This window comes from Sebastes umbrosus, chromosome 18 (genome assembly GCF_015220745.1).
Source record: "Sebastes umbrosus isolate fSebUmb1 chromosome 18, fSebUmb1.pri, whole genome shotgun sequence".
NCBI lineage: Eukaryota > Metazoa > Chordata > Actinopteri > Perciformes > Sebastidae > Sebastes > Sebastes umbrosus.
The window spans coordinates 28,891,935-28,914,757 of NC_051286.1; the positions used below are offsets into that span (position 1 = coordinate 28,891,935).

Here is a 22,823-nt window from a genome sequence, read left to right on the forward strand (position 1 = left end):
GTTAGTGGGTCAGATTTCTTAAAAAGTGAGCAAATAAAGAGATAAATGTGTATACGCTACGTCATCCAGGTCACATGTGACTTTGTTGATATTAAATACTGGACCTGCGTGTGCGCAAGATGGATAACATCCAGTGTTTTGCACAGCCTCTGAAATAGAAGCTGTAATCAGTGTGGTGCTGATTCAGGATGTGTTCTCTTTATTGACTAGTGGTACCTCTCTTTGTCAGGCTCTTGACTGCTTCACAGCCATGCTGTCTCGTCCTGAAAGTCGACTGCGAATGGCCGAGATCATTGGAAGCAAGCTCAACATCTCCAAAGAGAAGGTATTTGACCAGCCTGCTTTGGAACAAACAAGTTTTGGGGGAGGGGCATTTCTGTAGAGCACCCCCCTACAGGAGTGATTGATTAGAAAATAAGAACATTGTATTTTGGACATTAATGTTTATCCGATATCTGGGGAAAGTTTCAGCACCTTGCTGTCTCTCTGCTGTTTTATAATCTACATGGTATAGAAACACATGTTCTGATTGGACTTCCAGGCGCAGCACTTCTGCCAGATGTACCAGCCGGGCATCTCGCTGTCCGAGCTGGAGGCCTCGGTGGGCAGGGTGACTCTGGGTCGAAAGCAGACCGAAGCGGTGCAGCTGAGTTTGTAAGTGGGACACCCTGCCCATTTCCCCCCTTTGACCTCTGTTTGCTCCATATATGCATCAGCTAGTTGCTGTGCCAACATCCACTCACTGATAGGACCAGATAGACCCCCTGCTGGTAAATTGAATAAACATTGAATTGATTTTAAACTACATTATGGTAAACCCATCCATCTAATGGCCCGGCCATCAGGACATGCCCAAATATTCACATTGATTCTTTCCCAAAGCCAATATGAACAGGTGTCGGACTTTAGACTGTGTGACTTTATATAGTAGCATGCAGTATGCCCTATTAAAAGGAATCTGAGGGTGTAATAATGATAAAGCACATTGACTTTTGATCTTATAGATATTTAAAACTTGTATAGCTCACTGTCTCTGTCGTTTCTCCATCTCAAAAAGTGATTTAAAGTGAGCGAGAAGTAACTTTTGAAAGAAGAAAATACACATTATTTCTCTTACTAAGAGAAAAGTGTAATTCATAATCAGTAAAACGCACTCTTGCTCATTTCAACACACTGCTACAGTCTCACTGGGTCTTGTATGACCAGTAGCTTGTGGTGGCTAGTGTTAGCTAGTTTTAGCTAACTGTAGATAAACACTGCTCTCCTCTGCCCGTGCTACTGTTCCATTTACATTTAAACATTTACCATCATCTGATAGTCAACGCTGTCAGTTCACTCACGTTACAACAACAAGACATTTTCTCATTTAGGCTTAGTGGTATCTAGCCATGAGGAAGAGTTTGCTTTTATTTGTTCATGTTTAGAGATCTGCATCTGGGATGTCCACCTCCACCCCAACACAAAGAGCCCCACCAATAAATGTTAAAGTTAGTTTATTGCAGATATGTTGGTACTGACCCATATGTTTGTCAATAATTGGCGAGCGAAAATAATAGAAGTGAAATAGTAGAAGAAATATATATGTTGTCGGAGCGAATGGCGATGGCGAGGGGTTGCACAGTAAGGGTGAAAGTAAGGGGTTGAGATATCATTGGTATCAATCTAGTTGCTGGTCAGAGTATTTGACAGAACCAACTTGGCTAAACTATTTATGTAATAAAGTGGAACAAGCTAAACAATGAGTCAGATGTTTCTGTGGATAGAAGAGCCTGAGGAAACGGTCAGAAGGGCCCTTAAAAACAATTGCAAAATTTAAAAGATGGATCCCAGATAATATATTTAGAGGGAAAAGGAAAAAAATAAAAATAAGAATAAACTAGAATTTCACTCAGAGAGCGCAGACCTCCGCCAAGGTGCGGGACTTTAAAAACAGATCCCAGCTCCCAGCTGGCGTTACCGTGAGGTGGTCGGCTTATTATTAACACGGTGTGTTTCTGTGTAACATGTCGGCGGATGCCTCTCTCATTCAGCAGCCTTGTCATGTCTGTAGAACGTTACACTACGTTGTCTTTCATCCCGTCAGCTACCGCTTTGTTCTTTCTCACCGCGGACGGACAGCAGCTCCCGCACACACATCCACACACGTATCTCTCTGCTCTCAGAAGGAGGCGGGGCCACGCGTCATCAACGCGTCATCAACGCGTCATCAACGCGTCATCAACGCGTCATCAGTTACACTGCGCATGTGTTATACCCTGTGGTGTTAATGATCAGGCTGATCGGAATCCTTAAAAATATTCCTGAATCTGGATCATGATCTGGATTGCCACCAAAATTTAAGAATAATAGGAACTAAACAACTTTCACCCTGGAGATGGAACTCTATAGGATTTTTAAAAAGTATTTTAACCTTCAGGCCTGTTCATGTTATAGTATTTTATGGGTGAGGGGGCTGGGATGTGACACCAGTATCTACATACAAAGCATACCACCCAGTGTGTTATCATTAAATATGTTCTTTATTGCCATGAACAGGGACAACCAGACGTTTGCTGCTACTCGTCCCTCTGCTGTGCTGCTGGAACAGCTGGCAGTGTGTGTGGCCAAAGGAGAGCCTGTCCTCCTGGTGGGAGAGACGGGAACGGGAAAGACTTCCACTGTACAACACCTGGCCAGAGTCACAGGTGACTATATCAATATATATATACAGTATATATAAATGACTTCACATGGTTGGTCACCATTCCTGATTCACATGTTCCCTATGGTGTGGTCAATCCAGGACACAGGTTGCGGGTTGTGAACATGAACCAGCAGAGCGACACTGCCGACCTGCTCGGAGGGTGAGTGACATACAAACTGTCCCTTAATAACATTAACATAACATGTTTGATCACATACAGAGATAATATCAAATACCATCTGTCATCTTCATGGTTAAAAACAGTTTGTGCTGCAACAGACGAACTCTTACGAAAGGGCCAAATTTAACAAAATGGCATGGTATTGAAACAAAGGGTTAAAGTGACTAGCACTCAGCAGAATCAGGGAGCTTCTGGGGGAGCCCTATTTTTCGGGGCAGGGAGGTAACTGTACACAGTACCGTACTGTACTTTGTTATTGTCATCTATAGTGGTTATTTGCATAAAAACACATAATTTAAATGATTATGATTATTTCAAAATCTTGGTAAGTTGTTATGAAGTTAAACAGGTCATAATTCTCTCTCTAATATCTATTTTATATTGATGTGAAAACATCTCCTTCAAACTACTGGATTTATTCAAGTTTCTTGCCAAAAACTACATTTTACGAGATTACATTTGAACACATCATGATAACGTTGTAATTTACCTTTCGCCCAATTGTCATTTTTCTTGAGCCGACTTTGAACGCCTCATAATAATAACTCAATGGCACCTCCGTTAACGTTCGTAGGAATTCTGTTTTCGGGTTGTCCGTCCATCCGTCCATCTGGACCATTCTTATGGACGCCATATCTCAGGAAAGTCTGGAGGGAATTTCTTCATATTTGACACATATGTCCACTTGGACTCAAGGAGGAACTCATTAGATTTTGGTGGTCAACGGTCAAGGTCACTGTGACCTCACAAAACACGTTTTTGGCCATAACAAGAGTTCATAGCTAATTCTGACTATTTCACAGACATGTCTAATGATGTAGTGATGCCATTTTGGACAGACATGGATGTAAACTGACACTGGACTGGTTGGCGGAGGTGTACAACCACCAGGCGGTAAATCTACTAGATTTTGTTTTGTGACTGTATCTGGGAGAAAATACGCTTCCCTCCAAACCTAATGAGAATGCAGTTTATTTGTATGGGAACATGATGTTGTAGGAGACAGGGTAGTTTGATATTATGCATCTCCCAGCTGCAGAATAGTGGTTCTGTGTCGTTGCTGGTGGATGGCACAAGTTTTGTTTTGGAGCAAAACTCCTGTTTAAAACCGTTATTTTCTGTCTAATGCAGGTACAAGCCAGTAGACCACAAGCAGATCTTGCTCCCTCTGCGGGAGGCCTTTGAGGACTTGTTCTCCCAGACATACTCCAGGAAGCAGAACCTGACCTTTCTGGGTCATGTACAGACCTGCTTCAGGGGGAAGCGCTGGCAGGATCTGCTCAAGCTCATGGACCATGTGTGCAAGTCTGCTCTCACGAAGGAGCTACAGGAGAAAGCAAACGGTAATGTACCAGGAAGACTAAACAGTGATAACGGTTAGTGTCTTGGCTTCTGTCACACAGTGAAAGGCTAATATTCCTCGTGTGTTTGTGCAGCTGCCTTGCTGCAGGAGCAGTGGGAAGCATTGGCTGCCAAGCTGAACCAGACCCAGCAGCAGATCCGAGCCTGTGAGGCTGCCATGGTCTTCGCCTTTGTAGAGGTAAAGACCTTAAAGGGATAGTTTGGGTGTTTCTCAGTGGGGGTGTATGAGCTACTTCTCCATAGTCAGTGTATTACCTATAGTAGACGGAGTCCGAGTCAGGAGAAACAGACAGGAGTACCAACACAGGAGCAAAGCAATATCAGATTAAGTGTACACTATTTTAGAATATTTTCACCGCTTTACCTCGCCATCAGACAGCCCTTTCCAACGGGGAACTGAAGCCGTTGTATCCATATGCTCCATATAAATGTATTCATATTGCCACCAGACTCCATTGAAAAAAATATGAATTTGACCTCTCAGAACATGGGAGCTGCTGCTCTACCGCTGCCTCCATCGCTTAGTTTGTGTGTGTTCTTGTGTGACTTTGGTGAATCCGAACAACACAATAACACAAACCAACTAACCGATGGAGGCGGCGGTAGAGCAGCAGCTCCCGTGTTCTGAGAGGTCAAATTCAGATTTTTTTCAATGGAGCCTGGTGGCTTTGGTGAGAGCATAGATAACGGCTTCAGTTCCCCGTTGGAAACACACTGTATAACTGTCTCACGGCAAGGTAAAGGGGAGGAAATATTCTAAATATGGCGTACACTGTAACTGATATTGATTCTTTTATATGCTGCTGCCCCCGTCCACAGCAGAGCACTGCTTTGCTCCCATGCTGGTACTCCTGTCTGTTTCTCCACACTCCATCTACTGTAGGTAATACAGACATAGGCAAAGTTGTTGGTAACGTTCCGTTAAAGAGAGAAAAACCCACAATGGTCACTGAAATAACTTGAAACTGACAAAAGTAATAATAAATAAAAATTCACTGAAAATTAACTAATGAAAATCAGATATTGTTTTTGAATTATGGTTCAGCAGAATCATTTAAAAAAACAAACTAATGAAACTGGCCTAGACAAAAATGATGGTAACATTAACTTAATATTTTGTTGCACAACCTTTTGAGGCAATCACTGCAATCAAGTGATTTCTGTAACTCTCAATGAGACTTCTGCACCTGTCGACAGGTATGTTGGCCCACTCCTCGTGAGCAAACTGCTCCAGCTGTCTCAGGTTTGAAGGGTGCCTTCTCCAGACAGCATGTTTCAGCTCCTTCCACAGATGTTCAATAGGATTTAGATCCGGGCTCATAGAAGGCCACTTCAGAATAGTCCAATGTTTTGTTCTTAGCCATTCTTGGGTGTTTTTAGCTGTGTTTTGGGTCATTATCCTGTTTGAGGACCCATGACCTGCAACTGAGACCAAGCTTTCTGACACTGGGCAGCACATTTCGCTCCAGAATGCCTTGATAGTCTTGAGATTTCATTGCACCCTGCACAGATTCAAGACACCCTGTGCCAGATGCAACAAAGCAGCCCCATAACATAACCGAGCCTCCTCCATGTTTCACATTAGGTACAGTGTTCTTTTCTTTGGATGCTTCATCTCTTCGTCTGTGAACATAGAGCTGATGTGACTTGCCAAAAAGCTCCAGTTTTGTCTCATCTGTCCAAAGGACATTCTCCCAGAAGCTTTGTGGCTTGTCAATATGCATTTTGGAAAATTCCAGTCTCGCTTTTTTATGATTTGGTGTCCTCCTAAGTTGTCTTCCATTAAGTCCACTTTGGCTCAAACAGTGACGGATGGTGCGATCTGACACTGATGTACCTTGACCTTGGAGTTCACCTCTAATCTCTTTGGAAGTTGTTCTGGGCTCTTTGGTTACCATTCGTATTATCCGTCTCTTCAATATGTCATCAATTTTCCCCTTGCGGCCACGTCCAGGGAGGTTGGCTACAGTCCCGTGGACCTTAAACTTCTGAATAATATGTGCAGCTGTAGTCACAGGAACGTCAAGCTGCTTGGAGATGGTCTTATAGCCTTTACCTTTAACATGAAGGTCTATAATGTTCTTTCTGATCTCCTGAGACAACTCTCTCCTTAGCTTTCTGTGGTCCATGTTCAGTGTGGTACACACCATGACACCAAACAGCACAGTGACTACTTTTCACCCTTTAAATAGGCAGACTGACTGATTACAAGTTTGAAGACACCTGTGATGCTAATTACAGGACACACCTTAGTTTAATATGTCCCTATGGTCAAATTATTTTCAATCTTTTCTAGGGCTACCATCATTTTTGTCTAGGCCAGTTTCATCAGTTTGTTTTTTAAAATGATTCTGTTGAACCACAATTCAAAAGCAACAGCTGATTTTCATTAGTTAATTTTCAGTAAATTTTTATTTATTATTACTTTTGTCAGTTTCAAGTTATTTCAGTGACCATTGTGGGTTTTTCTCTCTTTAACGGAACGTTACCAACAACTTTGCCTACGTCTGTACATGACTAGGGAGAAGTAGCTCATACACCCCCACTGAGAAACACCCCAACTATGTCTCTAACAAATATGTTGTCAAAGGGTGCCCTGGTAGCCTAACGGTTAAGGTGCAGCTCTGACCTCTTTGTGCTCCTCTCTAGGGAACACTAGCTCAGGCAGTGAAGAAGGGGCACTGGATCCTGCTGGATGAGATCAACTTGGCAGCAGCTGAGACCCTGGAGTGTTTGAGTGGACTGCTGGAGGGCAGCGCCGGGTCTCTGGTGCTGCTAGACCGTGGAGACACTGGTGAGGACCGTTACCTATCACCCGTTGGGGTTGGGGTTTGATTAATTTTATCAAATCTGAATCCAGTATCAAATCTGATGTAAATCCTTTATTGAATACATTTAGATTCACATTTGTAACCAGAGTTAAACATCATTTGAATTCATAGATTCAGTCGAGCTCTGTACTTTTTGTTAGTAGAAACACTTTATGTAGTTGCAGTCTGAATGATGTTCACAACCTGGAGATAAAACCCAAAAGTGAGAGCAGCAATAGTTCTGAAATGTTGATTAAATACGGGGTCAGTTCTGGCTGAATGGTAGGGGAACCCAGGGATTTAAACTCTGTGGGGTCGATAGCAGGAATATATGGTTTCTATATTATATATGCTACCGACCCCACAGAGGTTAAATTCCTGGGTTCCCCTACCATTCAGCCAGGACTGAAGAAGCTGTCTTCTCTCGGATGAGAAGTGAAACGTCTTGAAGAATCTAAACCAAGTCCAGTTGATACTGTCAACAACCATAAAAAAAAATCTATTTTTGCCATGTTTTTATGAATAAAATGATGTATAAATCAGAATCAAAAACCTTCAGAATATAGATAGGAATGGAACTGGGAAGTCTGGTGGATGTAAGAGCTGCTGAAGTGGAGATTTCTGGCTCAGAGTCTGAGAAAAACCTCTTTTAGAGAAAACAGCCCTTAAAGATGTGGATTGTAAAATTCCATACATTTTGAATAAGGTAAAAAAATAACTAATATATATCACCATGAAACTTCCCCAGGTGATTACTAACGTTCATGAAATGAAATCTACAGACGCAAATAGACAAAGTAGTGAAATAATCAGCTAAATGTGTGTTTTGGATGTTTTTTCCACTAGTCTGACAGAAGACGTCTTCTAGAAGCAAAACAGACCAAAATCTCACACAATTGACCAGTTTATGAAAAACCAGTGTCTTTGCCTGGTGTCTCCTCTTAATACTGTGAGAATACTGGTTATCCACATTACAGTAATGCCCGGTTCAGACTACACCACATCAGCCCGATTATAGCTCGACACGGCCGTCATAGGGTGTTGACTCGGATCGGGAACGATAAATGAGTGTTGTGTGCGAAAATCGATCGTTTTATCTCGTGTAGTGTGTCATAGTACACAACAACCGACGCCGTGTCCGGGACGCCTCACAACGTCCGGGACGCCTCACGACATCCAACGCCTCACGATGTGTGGAACGCCTCACAAAGTCTGGGATGCCTCACGACGTCCAAACAGGAAGTCTAGCATGTTTGATTTTTTTTTGCTTTCCACGACGTGTTCCGTCATGACCGTGAATTTGACCGGCTGAGCACAGATGCACACAGCTGTAAACAGAAGCACATGGCTACTTATTTTGTAGAATGATGTCATCGGACCTTCAACTGCTGCCGGACCTCGCGGTAGGATATTCAATCTAGGTTGTGTCGGAGTAAAAAACACCACCACTGCTGCGTCTCATGGGCCCCTTTACATGGTCGGGCCCGGGGGCTTCAGCCCCGGTAAGCCCGTATATAAACTCGGGAAAAAAGTTCAGAAACTTGGAAACTTTAGCATTGGCAGAGAATTTTGGCAAATTTTTCTTGGGCGCTCCCCACATAATCAGCTGTGCTGCTCATCCCACAAATGCATGATCCCTACAAGTTGGACATCATTGTGAAGGTCAATAAACTTTCCAGCGATGTAAAATACAATGCCAATTAGTATTGTAACAACAGAGAAATAATCCACCAAACGCAAGTTTCCGAACTTTGTTTTCCGAGTTTATTAAGACGGCGTTGCCGGGAGTGTGTGTATTGTCGGAATAGGGGACCCACATGTAGTCTGTCATGTGTCGCGGCCAAGTCACGCCAAGAATTTATGACTCTCAATTGTCTAATCTGTCATAGTGAACATTGTAACCGTCAAAAATATCCTGGCATAAAAGCAACACGGCATTATCGCCAGCACCAAAGCACTAAATTAATCACTGATCGATATCAATCTATCAATCTATCAATCTATCAATCTATCAATCTATCAATCTATCAATCAATCAATCAATCAATCAATCAATCAATCAATCCTCATCTAGTTCTGCTAAACTTTGAACTTAGTTTTTTGTCACAGTGTTTTTCTTGACTGTCTTGTTCATACATACAGGGTACAGATACATCAGGGATGACCCCAACATAATGAGTGGTCACTCTTCCAATTGAAAAGAATGAGAGTGGTTGCCAGAAGGGCTGAGTAGGCCATGTCAGGGAGAGATCTTGTGATGGTACACAGTGATCCCTGAGGAGACCTCTTATATAGATGAAATGACTGTGTTTGTTGATCACAGAGCCCCTGGTCCGCCACCCAGACTTCCGTCTCTTTGCCTGCATGAACCCAGCTACTGATGTGGGGAAGAGGAACCTGCCTCTGGGCCTCAGGAACAGGTGACTGACTGTGTGACTTTATCTCATTAGCTCTCCACGCCACACCGGATTATACTGCTTTTAGTTGGTACAAATAACAATACATACAGAGCATGTTAACAGTTTAACAGGTTAAAGCGGTTAAAGAGGGAAGGGAACACCTAAACCCGCATCGTTACACTCCTCCCTTCATTAGACACATCCCATTGTTACACTCCTCCCTTCATTAGACACATCCCATCGTTACACTCCTCCCTTCATTAGACACATCCCATTGTTACACTCCTCCCTTCATTAGACACATCCCATTGTTACATCCCTCCCTTCATTAGACACATCCCATTGTTACATCCCTCACTTCATTAGACACATCCCATTGTTACATCCCTCACTTCACTAGACACATCCCATTGTTACATCCCTCACTTCATTAGACACATCCCATTGTTACATCCTTCCCTTCATTAGACACATCCCATTGTCACATCCTTCCCTTCATTAGACAAATCCCATTGTTACATCCCTTACTTCATTAAACACATCCCATTGTTACATCCATCCCTTCATTAGACACATCCCATTGTTACATCCCCCTTCATTAAACACATCCCATTGTTACATCCCTCCCTTCATTAGACACATCCCATTGTTACATCCCTCCCTTCATTAAACACATCCCATTGTTACATCCTTCCCTTCATTAGACACATCCCATTGTCACATCCGTCCCTTCATTAGACACATCCCATTGTTACATCCCTCCCTTCATTAGACACATCCCATTGTTAGACTAGAGCAGTGGCTGCCATAGTTGTTGCTGTCACAGTGATGGGACGCCACGTTTCATTTGTCAACCTGTTGCGTGTGCGTGTGTGTGTGTGTGTGTGTGTGTGTGTGTGTGTGTGTCTGTCCCTCCCAGGTTTACTGAGCTGTATGTGGAGGAGCTGGAGAATGAGGGAGACCTGCGGATCCTGGTTTCAGACTACCTCAAGAGCTTGAATCCACACAGGAGTGTCATCAGTGGCATCATAAGGTTAGTTAATGTTACAGCAGCTGATACCGGTGTACCGCTGGTCCAGCAGCTGATACCAGGGTACCGCTGGTCCAGCAGCTGATACCGGGATAGCTGGTCAAGCAGCTGATACCGGGGTACCGCTGGTCCAGCAGCTGATAGCAGGGTACCGCTGGTCCAGCAGCTCATACCGGTGTACCGCTGGTCCAGCAGCTGATACCGGGGTACCGCTGGTCCAGCAGCTGATAGCAGGGTACCGCTGGTCCAGCAGCTTATAGCAGGGTACCGCTGGTCCAGCAGCTGATACCAGGGTACCGCTGGTCCAGCAGCTGTTAGCAGGGTACCGCTGGTCCAGCAGCTGATACCAGGGTACCGCTGGTCCAGCAGCTGATAGCAGGGTACCGCCGGTCCAGCAGCTGATACCAGGGTACCGCCGGTCCAGCAGCTGATACCAGGGTACCGCCGGTCCAGCAGCTGATACCAGGGTACCGCCGGTCCAGCAGCTGATACCAGGGTACTGCTGGTCCAGACAGTGCTGAAAGCAACTGTGGCTCCAGAAGTCTGTGTAAGACGGTGTATTAGCATGGCCAAGGGCCTTGGAAGGAGGTTTTGTTTTCACCAGTGTTGGTTTGTCCTGTTCGCAGGATTACTCCAAAAGTCCGCGATGGATTTGAATTAAATTTTTTCGAAGGGTGGGGTTGTGGCACAATGAACAATGTTTTTAAAGTCACGCGCCTTGGCGGAGGTCTCCGAGTGTCATTCTAGTCCTAGAATTCAAATAGCACGTCAGTCCTCTTCTTAACAACTCTGCTCCAACCTAAACCTCACTTCCTCCCTCTTCATGCCCGCAGCAGGCTCAAGCTGATTTACTGTGTATACTGATGTATTGTGTTTGTGTGTAGCTTTTACCTGGCAGTACGGAGGGAGTCCAGCTCCCATCTGGTGGACGGGACGGGCCACAGACCCCACTACAGCCTGCGTACTCTGTGCAGGGCACTGAAGTACGTGGCAGCAAACCCCTGCAGCAGTGTGCAGCGCTCACTCTACGAGGTAGGAGAAGATCATTCTCTCATCTCCTGACATGGCAGTACTGTGGGTTTCTATATATTAGGGGTTAGTATACTGTATGTGGGTGCTGAAGGAAGTTTAGATCATCACTTGCATGTATTCCAAGTTGACCGTCTACCTGATTGTGATTCCTGGTTGCAGGGTTTCTGCCTGAGCTTCCTGACTCAGCTGGACAGAAGTTCTCACCCTCTGGTCCAGAAACTGGTGTGTCAGCACATCTTGATGGGGAACACCAAGTGTCTCAAACAAGTAAGACTTTCTGAGAGCTACTTCAGCTTCCTGCCTGTTAAACATGTTTTATGGTAAATGTTGTATGTGTGAATATTAATCTAACTTCTATCTAAAAGAATAGTTTCTGGATGAGAGGGTGAAATGTTTTACTGAGTGCTGTGTCTGTACTCAAGGTGGTAAAAACGGGGGATGAACAGCAGAGCCTCGATGGTGATAACCAATAGCGAAGATGGTTAGAGGGCATACAGTAGTAGGGCTGGGCAATGTGGCCGGAATCTTCTATCTCCATATAGGTCATTTCATAACAATGTATACTGTATATCACCATATCCATCATGTTTTCTGGCAATTCAATTAATACATATTCTATATGAAATAATCTCATGGTAAAGCCTATTTTGTATATTGCTGTGTGAAGTAAATACTTGACACATGAAAGTTCTGAGTATTAAATGAAGAACTTTAGTGCAAAATGAACAGAACAGTTTCACGTGAAATTATAGAGAAAACGTAACTAAATCCAGGCCTCGCCCACAGTATGAACACGTAGAATATCAAAAGAAAAACAGCTTTAAGTACACTATATGTGTATTGCATATTATATTATATAGTGGCAATACAAAAACATAGAGGCATAGACTCCCGTCAATACAATGTATCAAAGATTTCAACAACATGGCCCACTTTGCAGAAGATGGTTTTCTCCTTTTTTGTAGCCAGACCACGTCCAGACCACAGAAGTACCAGCTCCTCTTGGTTGGGTTGAGTCTGAGCACCACTATGGTTCGCTCCCACATGCAAGGATCGGAACGTAAAGCGATGTCCAAATGACATAAATATTGCCATAACCCAGTTGGGCCGCTGGTTTTGGAGGTTAGGTGTTGATCTTTAATGGTTGAGGTCAGGAGGATAGGTCATCGGGCAGAGTTTTGGCAGATCTAGGGTGACCATCTAGAGTCCTACTCACCACTCGGCTGCACTTTTCAACACAAATGCACTTTGCAGTTTTTTTGATTGCTGCTTAATTGATGCGACTAAAGGATTTCAGAAACATGTTCCTCTTCAGGGTTTCCTGATGTGGGTTTTTAAAGTCCTCAGCAGCAGCTCTTGAGTACCACAGAAAGGTTTAGGTAAAGAGTTGAGTTTTAAATGTCGTCTTTATGTACTCAAGGATATTTGTGAACAGATGACAAAGCCTGTTGTTCTGTTTCCTGCAGCCCATACCGGCGCCCTCAGGCCGGTCCTGCGTGGAGGTGGAGGGCTACTGGCTGTCCCAGGGGGAGATGGAGCCAGCTGTGGATCCCAGTTACATCCTCACCGCCTCAGTCAAACTCAACCTCCGCGACCTCGCCAGAGTGGTGTCTGCAGGGTAGGAAAACTGCTGCCTGACCTCCCTACCCAGAATTCCCCCGATAAATGTCCAGACGTTAATTTTTTTAGAACTGGTTCTGGTCCTTTAGGAGAGAATGAATCCTCCTGCAGTCAGTGATCTGTTCATGCAAAACAGTCTGAGACCAAATGTACACAAAAGTATGTTGACATAGCGTATACTTTTGACCACATAGTGTATTCAAGTACACTGTGGTATACAAAATAACAACTTTCAATTTGAGGAAAGTCTAGATGTTTTTTAGGGGGGTCTAGGGGGCTTTTAGGGGGTGACAGTGGGCCTTTTGGGGTGTCTAGAGGGTATTTAGGGGGGTCCAGGGGGTCTTTTGAGGGAGATAGCAGGTCAACAGTAGATGTCACATAGAAGTGGTGTACATCATCTGAAAGCTGGGAACCTCAGCAGTGTGGGTCAAGTTGTTCTAGTCGATTAATTGATTGATTAATGATTGATTATTTAAAATGAATAGTAAAAGTGTATAAGGGTTTAGAACATGATGATAGAAGTATATGATGGTCATTCCCTTGCTCTCTTATGTCTCATAAGTTGTTGCAGCAGTTTTTGGGTTGATACCATTTATTACACAGATTTGATGCTAAATTTAAAAAAATATTAACCACTGGAGAACTGATAAAAATGATCAATAATCCCTCCAAAATACCACATTAAGACACCAAGACCTTGAGGAACACCATAGAAAAAGATATGCTGTGATTTGGGATCAAAAACTTTGAGATTTGGAGATTTCTGCAAGAATTGCAACCCCCTTATTGTCAATCTAGCTAGGAAAGCCATCCATCCTCTGAATGCTCTAGGTCTCTAGTTTGATCCATCCATCCTCTGAATGCTTTAGGTCTCTAGTCTGATCCATCCATCCTCTGAATGCTCTAGGTCTCTAGTTTGATCCATCCATCCTCTGAATGCTCTAGGTCTCTAGTTTGATCCATCCATCCCCTGAATGCTCTAGGTCTCTAGTTTGATCCATTCATCCTCTGAATGCTCTAGGTCTCTAGTTTGATCCATCCATCCTCTGAATGCTCTAGGTCTCTAGTTTGATCCACCCATCCTCTGAATGCTCTAGGTCTCTAGTTTGATCCATCCATCCTCTGAATGCTCTAGGTCTCTAGTCTGATCCATCCATCCTCTGAATGCTCTAGGTCTCTAGTTTGATCCACCCATCCTCTGAATGCTCTAGGTCTCTAGTTTGATCCATCCATCCTCTGAATGCTCTAGGTCTCTAGTTTGTGGCTGTAAAGTTTCATGAGGCTGTGATTATCCTAGAGGTCAACACAGGTCATTTTATACAGAGAGGTCAATGAAATGTCTCCTAGGGGGACTAACATCATCACACATGAATACAGTTGGGCTCATTGGATCCACCAGAGTCTCAGCTTTACAGTGATACACAATTTATGGAATTCAACACTGTTTAGGGACCCCAGTATGCATAAATATTCACACAATCAGACAATAACACATTTATACTCCATGTGATTATCATAAAGTGGGCATATCTGTAAAGGGGAGACTCGTGGGTACCCATAGAACCTATTTACATTCCCATATCTTGAGGTCAGAAGTCAAAGGACCCCTTTGAAAATGGTCATACCAGTTTTTCCTCGCCAAAATGTAGCCTAACTTTGGAGCGTTCTTTATCCTCCTTACCGACATGCTAGACATGACATGGCAGCATGACTTGGTACCGATGGATTCTTTAGGTTTTCTAGTTTCATGTGATATCTGTAGCTTCAGTCTAGCCCTAAACCTGAACCTGTTGGAGCCTGTGAAAGACAGTCAAGTTCGGTCGGGATCGCCCCCGGCCCCGCGGGCCTCAGAGGGTTAATTGAGATTTTTGGCCAACAGTTGAATATATATTCACACCCTGTAGTGTGTTGATGAAGAACCCATTAGTCAGAATGACTGAACACTATTAAAGCTGCATTACTTGGATGTGTTGTTAATGAGGTGTTAATGTAAGAATATTGATCGTGCAGCTTTGAAGGTATGAATTATTTGAAGATTATATGTAATTCTCATACAATGGGGAGAAATATGAAATGTCTGATTTTATTATTGTCTGTATCTGACTCAGCGGTCCCTCCTCATCACTCAGTGTCCCTTTAGGTTGATTTAGTACACTCAGGTTACAACATCGCTCTACTGCCCTCCCATCACTCTCTCTCTCCATGTTTGGGCCTCACAGGACTCACCCGGTGCTGATCCAGGGAGAGACGTCCGTGGGGAAGACCAGTCTGATCCGCTGGCTGGCTGCTGCCACGGGGAACCAGTGTGTGAGAATCAACAACCACGAGCACACCGACATCCAGGAGTACATAGGCTGCTACTCGTCAGACGACAAGGGCAAGCTGGTGTTCAAAGAGGGTACGAATACCAGCGCTAAAAAGAACCAGGTTCATATTTCTTAGGCCCTTGTAGAGTATCTGAAACATATATCTCTGGGTGAGCAGCATCAACAGTAACACTCAGAATATCTGATATTGTTTATTTCTTTATACTTGTATATAATAAGCTCAGAAATGAGCATTTGAACCATGCTATAGAGAAAGGGTCTACCATTGGACTCCCATGAGACTGATGTTGCTTGTCCCTCTGCTCCAGGCGTTCTGATAGACGCCATGAGGAAAGGCTACTGGATCATCCTGGATGAGCTGAACCTCGCCCCCACTGACGTCCTGGAGGCTCTCAACAGGCTGCTCGATGACAACAGGGAGCTCTTTGTGGCCGAGACACAGGAAGTCATCAAGGCTCACCCCAGATTCCTGCTGTTTGCTACCCAGAATCCCCCTGGTCTCTACGCTGGTAGAAAGGTATACTGTTGATTCGGTCTGAGAGAGAGTTGTCCGATGGCATGGCTGCAGTGAGGTTAGCTTCAGATCCCCTCTGGTCATACACACAGGTTCAGATGGAGCTAGCTCCAGAACAACTGGACAGATTGCCTTGAAATGTGATTATGGGTATGGGTAGTCCCCAGAGGATGAATTCTAATGTCTTGGTGACTCAACTCATCTATCTTGAAAAAACACTTTTCAGTCAAAATGTCCTTTTATCCACAAGAAACATTCAAATCTTATGCACCAATTGGCATCAAATTTGCTGAGCACATTCATCTTTCAAGGGGATAAACCTTTCTAATATGAATGAACACACAGCCTTTTCCCTCTTGATTAAACTGCAAAAACAAATTGTCTGGTTAGCGACCTAGCTAGCTAGCTTAGCCACTCTGACGGTTAGCAAGCCAGCTAGCTCGGAGAGCTGATGTGACTTCTGCTAGCATGTTCCTGGCTGGCTAGTGTGATAGCGGTTTGCTAGCCTGGCCGTGACCAACATATAAAGTATGGGCTAAGCCATTGGTTGTCCTTTATTTGGCTGTTGAGGTGGTCGTCGCTGTGTTCGTCGTACAGTATCGGGTGTCGAGAAACCAAACAAGACGTTCCCCCATTTTGACCTGGAGGTATGACATCATTTGGAACAAAGGATTTCATTGGTCAACCTTTCTGGAGGTGGAATCGCTGTCCGTCAGATGATTTTTTCCGTTGCACAAATGTTCCGCAGGAGTGTACAAGCGTTCATAAGAACCCACAAAATAATTTTTTATTAATGTCTATGCACATTTTTCAGATGAAGATCCATGCTGGGTGTGAAGCGGCTTGTAGACAGGAAGTTTACCAAGGATGGCTTTAAAAGATGAAAAGCTCCATTCTCTTTTTGTTTCCATAATGAGCTTGAGAATGAGGAACCATCTCTCAACATGGACAACTTGGATCACATCTCATCTAATAACTTTACTCCTGACTGTTCTCCAGGTGCTCTCCAGGGCTTTCAGGAACCGCTTTGTGGAGCTACATTTTGATGAGCTGCCCAGTGGAGATCTGGAGACCATCCTCCACCAGAGGTGCAGCCTGCCTCCATCCTACTGCACCAAGCTGGTCAAGGTCATGCAAGATCTACAGGTGAGTGTACACACTTGTACTGAATGTGTACCCTGCCTATCTCTTGGTATTACCTACCTGTTTTGGGTGATCCTACTTCATGTGTGAAATGTGTTTTCCCCCATCAGTCCTTACGCCGGGGGTCTTCTGTGTTTGCGGGGAAACATGGCTTCATCACTCTCAGAGACCTGTTCCGCTGGGCAGAGCGCTATAGGCTGGACGAGCGGACGGACGCCTCTCAGGACTGGCTGCAGCATCTGGCTGATGATGGTGAGGCCTGTCAGACGTGTCTGTTGAGTCACCAACTGACAACCGTGTTCCATTGAAACCTCAGATAAAGTTGTTTCCATCTTCATCAGGGTACATGCTGCTAGCAGGACGTGTGAGGAAGCCCGAGGAAGAGGCCACCATCCTGTCCATCCTGGAGAAACACTTCAAAAGGACGGTGAACTCTGAAAACCTTTTCTCTCAGAAACAGGTCACCGGCCAGTTCAGTAAGTGGAACGTAACAACACTCGATTACCCCACACTGATCCAGGGCCACCTCTTAGTCGCACTGCGTTGTTCTTTAACAGCTGGTTTGGTTTGAACAATGCCAGATCTTTTTATGTCTCTGCGCCGGCGACAGCGAATCATGTTTTCAGCTCTACATACGTACGTACAGATGGCCGTCCGATCATGAACGCATGGAGGAGATTTCCTCAAATTTGGCACAAACGTCCACTTTGACTCGTGGATGAACTGACTAGAATTTGGTGGTCAAAGGTCAAGGTCACTGTGACCTCACAAAACGTTCATATGCTAATTATGACAATTCCACCGAAATATCTAATGGGATAAAATGATGTAGTGATGAAATTTTGGACACTTGACTGGTTGGCGTAGGCAAACTCATTTTAGTTCATGGGCCACATACAGCCCAATTAGATCTCAAGTGGGCCGGACCAGTAAAACCATTGCATAATAAATAACAACACCTCCAAAGTTTTCCCTTTCTTTTAGTGTAAAGACGTACAAGTACATTCCTGAAATGTTCACAATTAATGAGCAAAATCCATTTACACGAGATGAATGGTCGGCTACGACTAAAAATTAATTTATCTTCTCTGTTCTCAGTTCTCCTTGCATGTTTTTATATTTTTCACCATGATGAGTCCAAGAGAGGCGCCAAATATTATATTTCTTGAGCACTGAAAGGTGCTGTGAACACACCAAGCACACTGGCTTCCCATTTACCTCTGTGAAGAAAGAGGAGCTGCTCCATTTTTCTTAGAAAACCCGACACTCCGTCCACTTTTCTCTTTTGACAAAGACACTTTCCAGCGGCGGCTCCTGCATGTGCAGTAGCCTTGTGTCACGTAGCCTGATGTAAGCATGTGGGATCTGTTATAGCGTATCCAGCAGAGGGCCTGCTACTCTTATCAGGACAGCGACACCTGAGAATATCTAGTGAATGTACAGTGGACGTTTGTGCAGAAATAACTGCTGCAGCTCCTCCAGACCAACAGAGGTTTCCCGTGTCTTGTGAAGTGACGGGGCTCCGCAGAGAGAAACGTTATCGTGTCCGACCAAAACTCCGGCGTCTCCCCTGTTCCCTCCGGCCACGGTCGGGAGGCTGAGGCAGGAAAAGCCAACACTAGGATCAGCATTGATTCATGGAGAGACCTTGGTCTGGTCAGCTAACATTACTGCCAAGCAGCTGAAATATAGAGTGATATTGTGCTTTTAGCTGACGTGTGTCTCCTCACTGTGTTGAGCGATGCTCGTTCATGTCTATGTATAGCGAGCATAAGTGCCAGCAACAGGACACTGACTTTCGTTGACTTAACGGACACAGGTGTCTCTGTTAACAAGACATTTCTGATTCTTACATAGAATCCCTTTAAACTCCGTATTTCTTTAGGCTGATTTTGAGCTCTTTTAAATGTTCACTTAGAAGGTGAGGAGGAAGTAGACGCTGTAGACTTCCAGTCAACTATTCACCATCTAGCTTGTCTGATGAACGCAGCATCATGTTGGCTCAATGCTCTGATTGGCAGGTCCCTTCATCGACAGCATCGCCGGAGTCCCGGAGGAGTTTCGCCATGTGGTGTGGACATACGGAATGAGGAGACTAGCTGTGCTGGTGGGACGGGCGCTTCGATTCGGCGAGTCTGTCCTGCTGGTAGGAGACACAGGGTAAGGCTCATTCATCCTGTTCATTCTGTCTGTAAGAAGATTAGAGTCAAATAGATGTGGTGTTTGTAGCTATGCTAGCGGCAGGGCTCTAGGAAAGCCAGTAATGGCTGAAATATCCCAACAACTACTGGACAGACTGAGAGCAGATTTTGTACATTTATACATTCGTGGATCCCACATGATGAATTCTTAGAACTTTGGTAATGCACTGACATTTCCTCTAGTCTAGCGCCACCATCAGGTCAAAATTATACGTTGATTTATGACCAAAAAACTGTCTCATCAGCTGTACTTTGTATGGTTAACATGGTGAACATTATGTAAGGGATAATGTACAGCAAGCTAGTCATTGTTGTGAAAGAATCCCCGACACGAAGCGGAGGGGTCTCTCATCGCCCTGAAGGGGATTCTTTCCAAACAATGACCCGCTAGCTGTACATTATCCCGCTTATTGCACGGCTACTTACTAAAGAAATCAATATTTTTGACACAACAACGTTACGCCAGAGTCTGACATCAGAGTCTGTTATACATAGCAACGGTCTGTTATACATAACAACGGTCTGCTAAACATAACAACGGTCTGCTATACATAGCAACGGTCTGTTATACATAGCAACGGTCTGCTATACATAACAACGGTCTGTTATACATAGCAACGGTCTGTTATACATAGCAACGGTCTGCTATATATAGCAACGTAGCAATGGTCTGTTATACATAGCAACGGTCTGCTATACATAGCAACGGTCTGTTATACATAGCAACAGTCTGCTATACATAGCAACGGTCTGTTATACATAACAACGGTCTCTTATACATAGCAACGGTCTGCTATACATAGCAACGGTCTGTTATACATAACAACGGTCTCTTATATATAGCAACGGTCTCTTATACATAGCAACGGTCTGTTATACATAGCAACAGGCTGTTATACATAACAATGGTCTGTTATACATATCAACGGTCTGCTATACATAGCAACGGTCTGTTATACATAACAACAGTCTCTTATACATAGCAACGGTCTGCTATACATAGCAACAGTCTGTTATACATAACATCAATTTCTTATACATAACAACGGTCTGCTATACATAACAACGGTCTGCTATACATAACAACGGTCTGCTATACATAGCAACGGTCTCTTATACATAGCAACGGTCTGCTATACATAGCAACGGTCTGTTATACATAACAATGGTCTCTTATACATAGCAACGGTCTGCTATACATAGCAATGGTCTGTTATGCATAGCAACGGTCTGTTATACATAGCAACGGCCTTCTATACATAGCAACGGCCTGCTATACATAGCAATGGTTTGTTATACATAGCAACGGTCTGTTATACATAGCAACGGCCTTCTATACATAGCACCGGCCTGCTATACATAGCAACAGTCTGCTATACATAGCAATGGTCTGTTATACATAGCAACGTCTGCTATACATAGCAACGTCTGCTATACATAGCAACGGTCTGTTATACATAGCAACGGTCTGCTATACATAGCAACGGTCTGTTATACATAGCAACGTCTGCTATACATAGCAACGGTCTGTTATACATAACAACGGTCTGTTATACATAGCAACGGTCTGTTATACATAGCAACGGTTTGTTATACATAGCAACGGTCTGTTATACATAGCAACGGTCTGTTATACATAGCAACGGTCTGCTGTACATAGCAACGGTCTGCTATACATAGCAACGGTCTGTTATACATAGCAACGTCTGCTATACATAGCAAAAGTCTGTTATACATAACAACGGTCTGTTATACATAGCAACGGTCTGTTATACATAGCAACGGTCTGTTATACATAGCAACGGTCTGCTATACATAGCAACGGTCTGTTATACATAGCAACGTCTGCTATACATAGCAACGGTCTGTTATACATAACAACGGTCTGTTATACATCGCAACGGTCTGTTATACATAACAACGGTCTGCTATACATAGCAACAGTCTGCTATACATAGTAACGGTCTGTTATAGAGAAATGACATCAGAATGGAGTATTCAACACAGCCGTGTAATAACACATGTTAGCATTTTCACTGTTAGCATGTGAATGTTAGCATTTAGTTTAAAGCCCTGCTGTGCCATGAATGGATTATAAGAACTGGATACTGGAACCTAAGACGGCATCTTTTCTCGGCTCGAGGAAAGTTTTACAAATATAAGACCTCCATGGATGAAACATTCCTAATAGAAAGAGTCATAATGGACCTTGTTAGCAGTTGGAGGAGTCCTGTCAACATTTTTCCAGACATCTCTTTTACAGTGGTGGTCTATGGGGAAAATGCTTTGTGGGCCGCAGGGGGATTTTTCACTGCAATAGCGCGAGTGACGTATCCAGGTCTGATTATGCATTCAAGCTAAGAAAAGCCTCACAGAGCAGCTAGCATGGCAGGCTTGATGTTAGGTAATGGTAATAAGCAGTTAACAGAAATCAATGAATGTAATTTGTGAAATGACAAAAAAAATGATATGAAATTTGAAGAGTGTGTAAGAGTGTCTAGTTGGTGAAGACCAGCAGATTTAAAGAGCTGTATGAGTGTGTGAGGTTTAAGCTCTTGTTCCTGTTCCCTCACCAGATGTGGGAAGACTACAATCTGCCAGCTGTTTGCTGTTTTGGCTGCACAGAAGTTTTTCTCAGTCAACTGTCACCTACACATGGAGACGTCTGACTTCCTGGGAGGCCTGCGACCTGTCAGACACATGCATCAGGTACTGAAGACTCGGCGCTGCCTGGGTGGAAATGTAAAAACCTTGGGCATCGGACAGAGTCTTAAATGTTAAAGGTTAAATAAAATGGAGCCATTAAGTAAAGCAAATCTATGCATTGACTTTTTAAAGAGAAAAGGAGAAGATTGTGAGTTTGTGATGTGACATGTGGTCCTCTCCTCCTCCTTCCTGTGTGTGTAGACTGATGGTGAAGACAGCCGGCTGTTTCAGTGGCATGACGGTCCCTTGGTGCAGGCCATGAAGGAGGGAGGAGTGTTTCTCATGGATGAGATCTCACTGGCTGACGACTCGGTGCTGGAGAGACTCAACAGGTAGACACGCACGCGCGCATGCATGCTCGCTGCACGCACACTGCACGCACGCTGCACGCACGCTGCTCTGTTCTAGTAGGAGACATTTAGAAACAGAAAGGATAGTGTGTAGTTCTCTTCTTGTTGCTAGTGAGGTCCAGCCTGCTGTTTCATATAGTACTCAGTGATGAGGACGACATTTATCTCCTGCAATGAAACGCACGGCACGGTGGTAAACTGCATCAAGTTGTTGTACGGTAGAATAAAGGATATCTCCTTCGTCAAGTTCAGACGTGATGGTGGATCTTGTAACAGGAGAGACTTCAGAGATGAGGTCCAAAGCACACTGGAATGCACAGATTTAAGGCAATAAACTTTATTAAAGACTAACTTTTCGGCGCCAGCTGCCTCTTCATCAGAGTCAAACAGATCTGAGACTCACATCCACTTAAATAGCCTCCCCTAGTTGGAAACTGATTCAGCACAGGCTGGAAAACATGGGGA

At 44.1% G+C, this 22,823-nt stretch overlaps 1 protein-coding gene across 1 annotated transcript in view; it reads left to right on the forward strand.

Moving 5' to 3' along the window:
* mdn1 (midasin AAA ATPase 1) overlaps positions 1-22,823 on the forward strand; it is a 127,696-nt gene that overhangs the window by 13,980 nt on the left and 90,893 nt on the right. The window contains exons 12-31 of the mRNA XM_037750648.1: positions 230-325; positions 542-654; positions 2,536-2,684; positions 2,783-2,843; positions 3,996-4,207; positions 4,301-4,404; positions 6,876-7,020; positions 9,360-9,456; positions 10,355-10,468; positions 11,350-11,497; positions 11,657-11,764; positions 12,964-13,115; positions 15,337-15,515; positions 15,753-15,961; positions 16,958-17,104; positions 17,212-17,353; positions 17,443-17,577; positions 19,123-19,261; positions 21,879-22,011; positions 22,210-22,340. Coding sequence (XP_037606576.1) covers positions 230-325; positions 542-654; positions 2,536-2,684; positions 2,783-2,843; positions 3,996-4,207; positions 4,301-4,404; positions 6,876-7,020; positions 9,360-9,456; positions 10,355-10,468; positions 11,350-11,497; positions 11,657-11,764; positions 12,964-13,115; positions 15,337-15,515; positions 15,753-15,961; positions 16,958-17,104; positions 17,212-17,353; positions 17,443-17,577; positions 19,123-19,261; positions 21,879-22,011; positions 22,210-22,340 — 2,714 coding nt within the window. The remainder of the gene's footprint in view (positions 1-229; positions 326-541; positions 655-2,535; positions 2,685-2,782; positions 2,844-3,995; positions 4,208-4,300; positions 4,405-6,875; positions 7,021-9,359; positions 9,457-10,354; positions 10,469-11,349; positions 11,498-11,656; positions 11,765-12,963; positions 13,116-15,336; positions 15,516-15,752; positions 15,962-16,957; positions 17,105-17,211; positions 17,354-17,442; positions 17,578-19,122; positions 19,262-21,878; positions 22,012-22,209; positions 22,341-22,823) is intronic.